This window comes from Aythya ferina, assembly GCF_964211825.1.
Source record: "Aythya ferina genome assembly, chromosome: 4".
In the NCBI taxonomy this organism is placed as follows: domain Eukaryota; kingdom Metazoa; phylum Chordata; class Aves; order Anseriformes; family Anatidae; genus Aythya; species Aythya ferina.
Window position 1 is genome coordinate 47516462 of NC_140300.1, and position 13359 is coordinate 47529820.

The 13359-nt window shown below is 42.4% G+C and overlaps 1 protein-coding gene across 4 annotated transcripts in view; it reads left to right on the forward strand.

The window, feature by feature from the left end:
• Positions 1–13359, forward strand: part of FNIP2 (folliculin interacting protein 2) — a 49377-nt gene that overhangs the window by 4209 nt on the left and 31809 nt on the right. For 2 of the 4 annotated variants that reach the window (XM_084517550.1, XM_084517551.1), the window contains exon 1: positions 9905–10429. The exons of the other annotated variants lie outside the window; for them this stretch is intronic. In XM_084517550.1, coding sequence (XP_084373676.1) covers positions 10245–10429 — 185 coding nt within the window. In that variant the 5' untranslated portion in view covers positions 9905–10244. Of the gene's footprint in view, positions 1–9904; positions 10430–13359 lie in introns of those variants that run through there. 4 annotated transcript variants of the gene reach the window in all.

Sequence of the window (13359 nt, forward strand, 5' to 3'; positions counted from 1 at the left end):
ACTGCCCTTCCCCCTGTGTTCTGTGAGTGAACAGCCTCCTGGTTTCCTCTGGCTCTTGCTCTCTGTTAAGGTTGCAAGAAGACTCCCACAGCTAGTAGTGTGTTTCTTACATGCTTGACTCTTAAATTGAGGTGCAATTGGATAACAGGTGCTGGAGGCTTTATTCTTAAGGTACTTTTGCTGTTCACGTGTCTAAGAGTGGGTAGGTGAGGACTCTGCTGCATGCTGTGCTCAGCAGGGAATGAGGAGGGCACTGTACCAACAGGAGGCCTTGGGAGCTACCTGCCTTAGTAGCACAACTCAGAGCAGAACACACTACAACCTAAAGCACTGGCGCTAATACTGTAGGAAAATACTTGTTGTAAATGGATTGATGTGAGTGAGAAAACAGCTGCTTGGGGCTGAAAAAATTGGGTGTTCATAAATGCTGAATTCATAGAGGGGATGGGGAAAAAAAAAGGTGGTGCAGGCTGGCTTCACCGGGCTCTGAGGTAAGCTTCGCTGAGGTAACAGAATAGCCTTATTAAAGCCTGAGAGGGATGGAAGATGGCAGGCATTTGACAGAAATGTTGTAGTCATTAGTTGTCATGTCATCCCAGCTGGGCCAGAAAATGAGCTTTTTTCACAAAAAGACGTTTTTACTTCTTGCTCTGGCATTTCAGTAGCACTGAAGCTGCTAAGAGCTTCTTGGGCCAATACTGGCTGTGTGCCTGGCACCTCTGACTTACCAGGTAGTCCTGCTGCTGGCAATCCCCTGCTTTTATCTATAATCTGCTTTGTGCTTCAGCAGTGTTCAGGGGTGTCCTCTGAAGAGAAGACTCAGTTTTAGAGCCCTGTGTTGTGTGTGTGGCCATCACTTGCTTCTGCTAAATACACGTTGCTTAGGAGAGTGGCACCGTCTTGTGTGCCACTGGGACGAAGCTCCTTGCGAAGCGTGTAGGGATGCTAGCCTGACTGCCAGTGTTTGCCACGGGAGGGTGTCTGTGGGTACACTTGCTAGGCAAAACATGAGGAGGAATGCAGTTCCGTAGGATGGCGGCTGACAGCCTTGTTCGAGAGTAAGTGAGAAGAGAATGGCTTTCCATTGGGCACTTTGTGTGAGGGGAGCACATGTGGCTGGGGATGCCTTTCCATGTGTTTGTGTGATAGTGGCAGATTAGTGCTGATCTGGCTACCCAGCCTGGAGGTGGTTACTCATTTGCCTGTCATGAGTCACCTCTGTCGTGTGCTCTGCTTCCAACTCATCTTAGTCTTCAGGCTCGGGTTCTTTGTTCGACTTTCTCCTGGCCTTAACAGTTCTCCCTGCCATTCTCCCCTCCCTGCATTTGCCCCATGTTGGAAGCTGCAGCACTTGCAGCAGTGCCATGTTTTACATGCATGATCGAGGTCACAAGACAAGCTGCAGCACCAGCTGCAAGGCAGAGCGTTCCTCCAGGGTGCAAGAGGGCTGGCTTTGGGGTTTCGGTTGTAGTGCCTGCGCCTTTCCATCTGCGATTAGGACAAGTACCGGTGTTTTTACATGACCACAGCCAAAATATTTCTGCTTTATTGGTCATCATGCTTCCTGGATAGTGGTGAGATTCTTAGAATTGCACTGATTGATGGGCACGAGGGTTTTAAATCACATTTTCTGTTGCTAAAACTGACTCATGGTTTTCTTTCTATAGGTTGTGCTGAAGTGAAACTTGAACTGTGTGGGGTGTAATTACTGAATCAGTGCGGAGCTTCCTCTGCAGTGTGTTCTCACCTAAGTGTAATACAGTTCAGCTAGTCTCCTCCGAGGTGCTCAGTGGAGTTTCACATGTGCTAATGAAATCAGCTGTATTAAGTAAACAATCTGTCAATATTTATTTACTTCCCTAATAGAGGTGGTAACGGGCTGAGTTGGGTATTAGCACTTCTAAATTAGGGTTCTAAACGATTTGCTATAGTATATTTTGTAATGAACTCGGGAAGCTTCTTACATAGTAACTCTTAGCTTTTATTAAGTCTACTGGATTTTATGAAATAAAACAGTGGCTTGAGTTGAGGTTGGTGCTCTGGATTTCTGTGCTGCGTCTTTGCACTGAACTCTGAATCTTGATACTATCTGAGACCTGAAGTTGCTCAACTTTTGGGGCTGGGTATGTGAGTGCACAACTCCAGGGGTACAGGAAACCTGAGCAGAGTACACAAGATAACGTTTTTGAAGGAAACCACAGAGAATGACATACTTCTCTGTAGGTTCTTTCGCAAAATGTGGATCCTTCTGAGATCAGACAGGACTTTTTAACATGCACATTACAGCATTATATTGAAGTCTGTAAAAAAGACAGCTATGCAAATTGTTCAAAATCTGCAACTCATGAGTTAGGTTATGGTCACACAGGTTTTGTGCTTGTCTTCACATGTCCATGCAGAAACAACTCATTTAACCATTGCTGATAAATTGAGTGCTTGTATCTCTCATCTTTCATTGCATTTCCTTTCCCGTTTCCCCCCCCCGAAACTACCTAATATCTTCATTTGTAATTCTTTGCTCTGGCTTGCACTCTATCTAATGGGATCTTTTTCAAATAGATCTTGTTATAGGAAAGATAGCAGGCCTCTTATTTCCGAAGTCATCACTTGTTTAATGTGATGGGGTTAAATGAGCTTGGCAGCAACCTGTTGAGCTCCCAGAAAGGAAGGTTGGTAACCCCTGGTGCAGGCACAAGGAAGAAGAAAGTTGGGTGCAGAAACAGCTGTGCCCAGCTGTACAGCAGCAGGTTTAGTCCGTGTGTGTTAAGGCTCTGGTCGTGGCGAGTGGCTGCAGTGGTGTATGATGTTAGCACCTTCTCCCATACACGAGCTGATTATGCACTGGGCATTTATCACTTCCCCAGCAGTGTTGATAGGAGAGAGCGTTGAAGCCCTCCTTAGCCCTGTGTGTATAAAGGTCACTGATACAACAACCTCTTGCAGTAGGTTGTGTGAAGCTATCAGGCTTCATGCAGAAATGGTTATGGAGGGCTCATATGTTCTGGTCCTCAGCTGTGTTGAGAGAGCTGTAATACAGGGCTGGGAATGGGTAACCACTTCAGTTCGCTTGGCAGGTAACTGTAGTGACAAGCATCTGAGGCTCTTACTGGATCTTGGCTGTTAGCCTGGAGGAAGGTTGCTCTCACATGGTAGCCAGTTGAAGTGGATTCAGGAGTGCCAGCTTCTGCCTTACCAACCATTAAATAAATGAGTTTCTAAATCACATCAAGCTGAAGCGTTGGAAAAATTAACTCTCTGATTGTCAAGATACCACTTAAAACATCTGGCTGTGCTTACTAAGCACTGAACCATTTCGGATGTGATCCCAAGTTCTGCAGGGAGATGACTGACACCTGATAACACCTGATGACTTTAGTATTTCAGAGACGTGAGGATTTAAGTCTCATCTGCTGTGAACTAGGTTACAGTACTGTTTGTTCTCTTGTGGTGGCACATAATAACTTTATAAAATGGCTCTGTATAGTTGGACTTGACAATGAGTCCAGGGCTGGATATGCAGTGGAGAGAAAAAGGGGAATGTTTTTCTGAGTTCACCTTTGGTGAACCTGTGTACACTGTTGGAACTGCAGCTGCCTGGCTTCTTTGTCTTTAAGCAAAAGCACCCGGGTGGAATATGAAATATAACTTGAACTTCTGAATTAAACCCTGTTTACTGCTTAAAGAAATAATTGCATATTTGTATTGAAATGTGGTGTCGGCATGTGAGCTAGAAATCTGATTGAAACAAGGGATTTTCATTTGCATTACTGAAACACTTAAAGTTGGCTGGAGTATAGACTTCATTACTAGTGTACCACTGGGCACTGTTTTGACTGGAAGAGAAAGTAAGAGTTTTGTTTGGTTTTAATTGAGTTGTCCCGAATCTGTAATTGTTGAGAAGGTTCCTTATGAGTCTGCTCTGGTTGGTTTCATCTCAGGAGAAAGTTAGGTCCATTATAAAATGCTTGCTCATACAGTGATGTACTGAGGGTTGCTGAAAGGGGCTTGACCAGTTCTTACCCACTCACAAGAAGAAAGGTTTTTAATCTGTCCAAATAAACAATTGCTATGTAAGTTTGCTAGTATCTCAGAAGTTAGTTTGTTTCTGTCATGAAATCTTGCTCCAAATGTGTAAAGCCTGTTCCTATTGCATGCCAAGGTTGCACCTGGCTCTTTTCATTGTGTTTTTTTTTTTTTTATTTCGGTCTAGATATTTCATGGCTGACAAAGACTATTACTTGCCAGCTATATTTTAGCACATTACTGAGCATGAACAACTCAGATTATTTATAAATCACTGAATAAACTTTTAAATCTAATATAATACTTTTTTGAGAAAATCTTTAGGAACCTACGCAAGTAGTTAGAGCGGTTGGCCTACTTTAAGCAAGAGGCTATTTCGTAATGTAATGACTATTTATACATTCCAAGTCCTATGCAATCAGTGGTAAACAAAACGTAAGTCTCTTGCAAGGTGCCTTGCAGGAAGGCTACGTTTGGCCTTGCCAGGCCATGGCTGAAGTGTGGTTTGTTTGGTTGTTTTTTGTCTCCAATTTCATTGAGAAGGTGTTACGGTATGAGTGATTAACTACCCTGAGCAGGGTTGTAAGATGTGGCATCTCCTTTGCTTTGCAGCGAAATTTGAAAATAAATACAGGTAAACCTTCAAGACTCAGTGCTGCAAAGCTGCTTTCAACTGTCTGCAATAGAGGGTTAAGGAAAGTGTTTTGGGTGGATTAGATGAATTATCATAACAACAAGAACAAAAAACATATTTTTGGCTATAACTAGTGAAAAATGCCGGAGTTGACGTTATATCCGTCTGTCTTATCACTTCATTCAATCTAAGTCAGGATTTCCTGGCATTCATCTACACAGAGACGATGGACTGTGCTGTTCATGCTATTGCAACTTTTGGGTGGTCAAGTATGGCTCCTGGGATGTATGTTGTTTCCTACATTCCTGCCAGGTGGGTAAATCAGGCAACTTTCATAAATACTCAACATACTTTGTTTGAATTCATTCCTTTCCCTTTATTGCAGGCTAACTTTCTCAGTCATTTCTTCATTCTCTTTTTCAAAAAACATCTTTCTCTTTCAACGTTTTAACGTAACTACTTACAGAGGCTCGACAATGTTTTGACAGCTGATCAAAAAAAATCAGGTCGCTTCTGCTCTCAGCACTGCTGGAGCACCACACCTGGTATTGTTGGTCTTACACATTACAAGTGCTAATAAAACTAATCAAAATCTTAAAGCCATATGCTGAATAAAAAAAAGTTGGATGTCAATTAAAAAAATTAAAAATTTGTTACTGAACTATATTCTAAATAGCACCTTGAATTTGGGAGCATGCACCTTGAAGCGGGTAAACTTTTTTGGTGAGATCATATGGCTGAAAATTCACTTTGGGGTTAGCTGAAACCAAGCCCTTCTGAAGCAATTCCCTTTGGCAGGAGGGTGAGCGTCCGTGGTGCTTGCACCCAGCTCCGATCGAGAGCGTTCTCTAGTGAGGTGGGAGGGCGTGCTGCAGCAAGGGCAAGGAGGGGATTACAGGTGCCTTCCACAGCCCTGTAAAGCCCAAGAGAGAAGCTGTGTCTTCTCAGGTGTACCAGAGCACTCCTGTGATTGGAGTGTTTTTTTCTTTTTTAGCAGAAGTGGAGGAAATCTGAAAAGGCAATGTTTTGGTTTAATATGTGGGCATTTTTAGTTACTTAGAGTTGAAGGTGTTTGTGTTTTCTATCAAAACTACTGTTCAGCTAACTAGTAACATTTTGTAATGCTGATCAGCGTTGTTCATCTCTGTATCAGTTGGCATTAAAATGTATTTATTTATGTCTAATGAGCAATATTGTTTCTTAGTTGTTTTATTTTCATATTCTAAAATGACTCCTTTGAACAAGGGCTTGAAAGCTGCACACAGACTTACGGGGAAAAAAAGGGGGTGGTACAGAAGACGGAGAAGGAACAGGAAAGAGCAGGCAACCAAACCCATGCCCCAGGATGCCGCCTGTAAGGTGTGGTGGTGGTGTCTGTGCTGGCCTGCTCATTTACGTAGGAGATACTAAGGGCTGAGCTCAGTCAGTGCTTTCACACAGCCCCGAAGCGCAACAGGAGCTGGTGCGGTGTCACAAATACCAGATTGTGCCCTGCGCTGCTGCTCAAAGCTTTCTCCCGTGTGCAGCGCGTAGTTCTCCTCCCTCCTTCTCCAGAGGAGGGGGCGAAGGTATAGGTTGGAGCTGGGAGGATAAGAGCCTTCTATTCATCTCGCTTTCTGGCAGAGGCAGTTCTCCGACGTGCCTTGGCAGTGTCTGTATTTAGTAGCTGTGTTCCTGGACGCCGGCCCAGTCACATGGCGCTGCTGGAACAAGTGACACGGGAATGATGCCTCAGCCCTGGCCTGGCGCACAGAGCAGGAGGGGCTGGGCTGAGGTGAGCTGAGGTGGGCCTGCTCCCTCCCCTGCGCTCCCTGGGGATGCTGCAACCAGCCCTGCTCCCGGCAGGCTGCTGCCGCTTGGCTCAGCCCCTTTGGCTCCAGCACGGAGGTTTCTCTAAAAAGAGAAAACAGAAAAAGCCTAAGGAAGGTTAAATAAAGAACAGAAGACTGGCTTGTTTGAAACGATTGAGATGGCTGCCGTAAAACAACTTCTGCAAAATGTTTGATTCAGTTTTGATGAACTGAGGTCTCCTGGCTGCTAGAAACTGCTGGGGGCTGAGGAGGGTGGTGGGAGGGAAGAGGAGGGAAAGCTGGTTAGGACTGAGTGGGGATCTCTATGTAGAGAGACTCAATTATGGATGTAGGGAGCTAACCTTTTTTGTGTGTTTTAGTTGTCTCCAGCCGTTAAGTCCTAGCTCAAGGAAAAAGACACTTAATGGTAAAACACAAATACATGTGATTACTGATCTTCAGCCCTTTCAGACTGCTAGCAAGGAACTCCATTTTGGGGCTAGCAGCTGGAAGCACTGTTCTGTGCTGTATGTGGTTCTACCTCAAATACATTGTTTTCTGTTTTTTTTGTCTGTGGGTTTGTTTTTCTTTTTAAACACTATCACTGAGACATTGTACATAACCTAGCTCCCAAACTTCTGACTAACAGCCACCGAGCAGTGAGTGTGAACTTAGGGAAGCTGGCTGGGTTCCGACACACTGCTCTAATAAGCAGTTCTTGGTGGTTCTGAAAAGCTGAGGCATGCAATTTATCGCGACTTAACTTGGTGTAGAACTGCTCGTTAGCCTCTATCAGGTGTGTGCACATTTCATGGTCACTTTTTTGTGTGTATGTGACGATACTGCTTTGTGGCAACAAAGATGATGAAGAATGATTGTGACCTTGCAGAAATTCAGTAAGTTGTCCTTCATGAAGCAGGTGGTCTGGGAAGTGCTGTGTTTGCAGTGAACAAGTACCCCCAATGTTGTGTTCCTTTTCATCCAGTAACATAGGCAATTATTTTTAAAAAGGTAACATTTGTACAGTGATCTAATATTGAGAGGTGTTTTTCTCCACCACAACTCTTTTGACAGGAAAACCCAAACTGAGGGAGAAGTACTGCAAATGACATGTTCGTTCACTTGTTGCGTGACTAATCTGCCATATATCCAGCCTAACGTGTGTGAAACTACTAACTATGTATCATGCTGGAACAAGGTGGTTCATCTAAGGTTAAGTAGTGCTTTACCATATTAGGACTACTTCAAATGATTGTGGAAAAAGAATGCGGTGTGGCATCAGCACAACTCCTCCAAATCCAAGGCTGTAAAAAGAGGAGGAGCAATACTGGGCTCTTTTGGGGGAGAGAGAGGAAGGGAATCCACATCTTCTGTGGAATCTATTTAACAGGCCAGAAGAGGGAAATTCATCATTAAGCAATCCAAAATAGAATCTACTTTACCTATAAATATGTTTTGGCACTCATCCTGGATGTCTGGGTTGTGTTTTTTTTTTTGTGTATCTGTTTTGCTAAGTGTGTGTTTCACTAAAACAAATTCTCACTGAAACAGCAGGTATGATTCAAACTTTGTTTTCCTATGGTTCTAAAGACTATTTCTAAAAGATGATTGGAAAACAAAACCTTACTGGAGATTTTGCAAATATACTACTAGTTTTGAAAACAATGTATAGGTTTTTAAGTCTCAATGTGTATATATTGTATATACGTTTTTTCTTTTCCCCCCACCCCAAATTCTCTTGCTGAAGTGTTACCTCAAGTTGGAGTCGTTTATGCAATTGTCTGAAGAGCTGAGATGAAGGGCAGGAAATGACCTACAAACAGAGCAGGTGATGTGCTGTCACATAGCCTAGAAAAAGAATGATTTAACTCTGCTTCCCAGAGGATTATTTCTGGAGGGCAGGACACTTTCTTCCATTTTCTACAGTAATCTGCTCCTTGGACTCAAGGTGTTTTCCATGCATGGTTTTCCCTTTTTGTTTTTAACTTTCAGAAACTGTTTTGTGTATTTTCAGTCCTAATTCCTCAAGTATTTTAGTATTTATAGTATTGTACGGATGAGGTATCATTGTGAAGCCCACCAGCTATTCAGTGGGCTTTCAGGTGTTCCTAGTTTTAGTCTCTGACACAAATCTCATATTTGAGTGTTTCAAAACTTCCTTTCCTTTCTGTGTGGGGAAAGGATAGGATAAGTGAATGCTGTCAACTGCTGGTCCTAATGTAAGTGCTGGCCATCGGTTGTTTTGTTCATTCATGCTTCAGAGGTGAATGGGAACACTGCTGCTGAAAGCAGTCCTCAGTGAGGTGAGGACTCGCCCTCTGCTAAATCGTTTGAATAACCCGGGAACAGACCAAAGCTTCCCTGTTTCCCTCATTTGGGAAGAGGAGCAATTGTGATATAGCATTTGTCACCACTCTGGGGATTTAAACAGTTTTTTTTTTTTTTTTTTTTATTGCTTCCCTCTGTGGCTGAGCAAGTTGTTGTGTTACCATGCTCTAGCTGTCCACTTGTCTTTTGTCCAGGGTTTAGAGGTTGTGGTTTACAGAGATGACAAAATTTTCCTAAGGATGATGCTGTGCTATTTACCAGGTAGCATGTGGCACTGGGTTTTGAAATCTTTCTCTGTCTGACTCTGCTGCATTTCTGGGTGGCCCTTCTGGGTGAAGTTATTTTCCCTTTTTTAATCTGGAAGGGACATAGCTCTATGGCTGCCATTTTATGAAGTGTCTAAAACTACTGATTAGAAAAAAAAATCTATGTAAGAGGTGAGATATTGGCAGGTGTGTATGGGTTAAGTTGTGTGGATTTTTAAGCATGGGTGGGAAAGAGGACTTTGTTCTCCTGCATACTTACCTGAGCCTGAAAAAAACGTGAGGTTCCTTTGGTCTGTTTAAAGACTTAGATTATCTTGGTCAGAAGTATTTTATTAGCTACTTGCCACCAGTACTGCCATTAAATTGTTTTAGTAGGCACATGACTGTAAACTCTCATAAACCAGCGTAATGTCTGCGACAAACTATTTGTTTTTTTGCTTCTTTTTAAAAGCTTTTCAAAATAATATTTTCAAATTCTCAGCCAACTGTAAATACCATTTGTCCTTAAAAGTAAAACCATTACAGAGCAGAATAGCTGGTGTTTCTCGATATGGGGATTTTTCCCCCTGATAACCATATGGCCATGATGGCAGATTCGTATTTGCTCCTAAGCTATATGAGGTTGCTAGGAGTTGTCAGATGACACTTGCTCACATGAGAGCCATTAACAGGGTGTTGTAGCCAGTGTTAGAACAACCTTGCAACGAAGGGCGAGTCACTGCAAAAGCAACTATGCTTTTTTTTTTTTTTTTTAAGAGGCCATATGGTTGGGTCTTGTGACTACATAATTGCCAGCTACCTAATCACATACCAGGAAACAAACACAGTTTAAGTCAATATTAGCTGTTGTATCTGCTACAGCTTTGCGCCAGGCTTGGTAGAAAAACTCTGACAGCAGCCAGAGCAAGTCTATGATGGCTTCTGAAACTTGAAAGTCATGTCTGCTCCTCTGCCTGGGATAACTGCAGCAGCACTTAGGCTACAGCTGCCATTCGGCTTTAATGGCATGTTGAATATATGAAGATCTCTGCCTCTTCTTCCCCCAACAAGAAATCCAGCAGACTGTTCCTGTGTAGGGAAGAAATCTGATAGTAATTGCCATCGCTAATGGTTGATCTGTATAGTAAGGAGATCTACTTGAGGCTGTGTCACTTCAGCTGGTACTCGGCTTTTTTTTCCCGAAAGGATCTGTAGCACAAGAAGATGTGTGGGGGCACACCAAAAGCTACAAATGGCACAGGGGGACAAATAGAAAGAGCAAGAAACAACAGCGATGTGCCACTTGGAAGTAATCTCCCTTGTGCCAAATTGGATGAAAGGATTAGAAAATCTCTGAGAGACCAAAGTGTCAGCTGTGTGAGCAGAGTGACTAGACTGCTGCAAAACAGGTATGCAAGTAACTTTTGGATATATACAGTTTTTGATGGAGGATGAATGTTTTGGCTTGATGTTAGATTTGTAACCACGTGCCTGAAAACTAAGCTGTTTGGAAAGCTCTGTAAGGAGGTCATTCTTGCTGCTGATGGTGACTGATACTGTAGAAAGTCTTCCCTGTTGTTTGAAATCGAATCTACATTCTTGACTGTGATGTGTAAGATCTGTGTGTATGCTAGCTGAGCTCTGAAGGATAATTGACTTTCTTTTCAGTTAAGGTTAAATAACCTCACCTTCTTTTTCTAATTAGTTTTCCTCTTCTCAATTTTTTGCCACCTTCTGTGTTACTGGGTCAAGTAGCACCAATTTGCAGAGCAGGCAGGAGGGGATGCTGTGAAGTGAGGAAGGAGTGGAGGGGGCAACTCTGCTTCCCTTCTAAATGATCTCTAGGTTAAGCATTACATCAAAGTAATCTGGAGCGTGAGTAGTGTTTCTTCAGCTGCTTTTGTTGTGCCTTTTTCAGGTGTGTGACTGTCCCCAGTGAGTGAGCCTGCTGCTGTGTAACTGTGAAAACATGGTTCAGGGTAGCCTTTTCCAAATTACCATAAAGGATATTAGAATAAATATTCTGCGCTCGGTATTGCCTACTTAAAACACAGCTAAATGATGCATAGATTTCAGGCTCTTCATTTCTCTAGCCTGTGGTTGTTGTGCTGAAGCAGTGATTAGTCACTTTCTAAAATGTTCTAAGGTCAGCTCAAGTAGTCTTCAAATATAAATAAATAGGTCACGTTTCAGTTATTGCGTGCATGCTGGTTGTTATAAAGGTGAACCAGGAGCTTTCTTAGTAAATGTAAGGGTTAGAGATCTGTATTAACTGAAAATACTGATTCAAGGCAGAATGGGGCAAGCTTTTTTGGCTCCTTTACAGAAACAAACAATTCTGCTTTTCCCCTAAGTAAGAGAGGTCTCCTTCCCTCAGTGTCTCGTATCTGTAATGGCAGAAATGCTGAACAAGCCCAAGGTCAGTGACTTAATATGCCAGCTGAGGAGAAATAAAGCAAGTTTAAACTTAATCTGGAATCTGAGGAGAAACCTTAGTAGGGTGTCTGTAAACTATTTATGACTTTTGTGTCTTTTGTACAGAAAAAAAATATATAAATACTGTTCTATCTATCTAATAGACCTGTTCCAGGTACAGAAAAACTGTTCTTTGTTGATGAACATAGCTTGATTTTTTTCTATTCCGTTGTTGAGACTTGAAGGTGGTTTTTATTAGTTCTAGCATCTCCCAGATGCAGGAAAGATCCCCTCTGAAGGTGAGCTTAGACAAGCTGAACTGTTCAAACAGACTGCTGATGCTGAAGGGGTAGTCACGTTGCCTTTTCCTTTGCTTTCTGGCAACATGCTCTTGTCCTTTTCCCCTTGTGCTGGCTCTGGTTGTTCCAAACCTTCTGGAACTGGCTTCCCTTAGGGAGTCGATTTAGCTCACTAAACAGACAGAAAACTGACTCAGGGAACAACAAAACCCAATTAACCTTCTAACTAGCCTCAATACTTAGTTGAAATGGATAGGGAACATTTTCTTTGTGCCCTTTCCTAAAGGTGTGTAGCTCCGTGGGTGAAGTGAGTTAGCATAACTCATGCTGCCACCAAGAGGTGGAGGTCCTGCTGCCTTCTACTTTTTCCAGCTACTTTTCTGAGCCACTTTCTTTTGCTGTGACAAATGTCTGCTGTTATGGAGAACTTAACCTGTTTGTGGAATGGTCCAGCAAGTACCAGAGCTGATGAGAATCATTGGAAAGGTTGTGCAGTTAGAAAAAGGAGAGGAAGGGTGTGGGAGGCTTTTAGTGCTGTGATAGAGAAATAAAATGGTTCAGTCAAAATAGCCAAGTTCAATCTGAAATAGGAACACATGCACAAGCTCACGTTCATCTACTGATTTCAGCAAGTTAAGAATATATAGGACCTAGCATGATACACATTTTGTAAGCCAAAGTGACTCACTTAGGTATCAGTCTCCTCACTCTCTTACCTTCCTAGACCATACTGCTGACAGAACTCCATTCTAACATTTTGCAGTACCTTGGCACTCAGCTTCAAAAAAAAAAAAACTCACTATTTTGGTCATTGCATTTGTAACATGTGCTTTGAGTCACTTAGCAGTAAGCAATTCTTTCAGCACAGAACACAAATTGTCTTGGTGCATAAGTTTTTAGCTTTGTTTTACGAAGTAGTTTTCTAGCAGGGATTGAAAATGTTGAAAATCAAAAATTTCTTACAATTTTTTTTCTTATTCTACTTGCATATAAACAGGGCTAAGGTGGGTGATGTTTCAGTTAGTGTTCAGTAAAAACTTTTTTGAGAGGCTTTTTTAAAGTAAGTGAAAGAAGCAGCAGCAGTTATCCAAAGGTAGTGGTTGTATCACGCTTTATTCTTGCTAAGGATTCATATAACATGTGAAGGGTACATTGGGCATTAATGTGCTTCATGGTAAGTGATACTTTCCTTTGTAGGTGTATATGTAACGCTACTCCTATTACAGAAGTTTCACATAATTTCCTTTGGTATTTAACACATGGCTAGGTGAGCTGTTTTAGAGAGAGAAAGAAGTGTGCAAGTTTAGGTTTTACCAAATCTAAGTTTTAAGACATGAAGTTGGAGTGTCAGAAGTAGTGGTGAAGAGCTGAAAAGCCACTTCTCATGGGATTAGAATTAAATACTAATAACTGGACAGAATGGACACATAGCGTGCTGCAGCCAGGGAGCAAGGGCTTCTTGTAAACGTGTTGAAGGCTTTCTCTTCAAAAATCAGAAGAACTAATGCAGCTATTGTTATAGATTGCATTTGCCAATGAAAAATGGAAAACATCATGTGCAAGTGTTGGTGTCAGTTTTCCATGTAACACTTCCAGAATCTTTCCGTGCCTTCTACCTGTCCTTC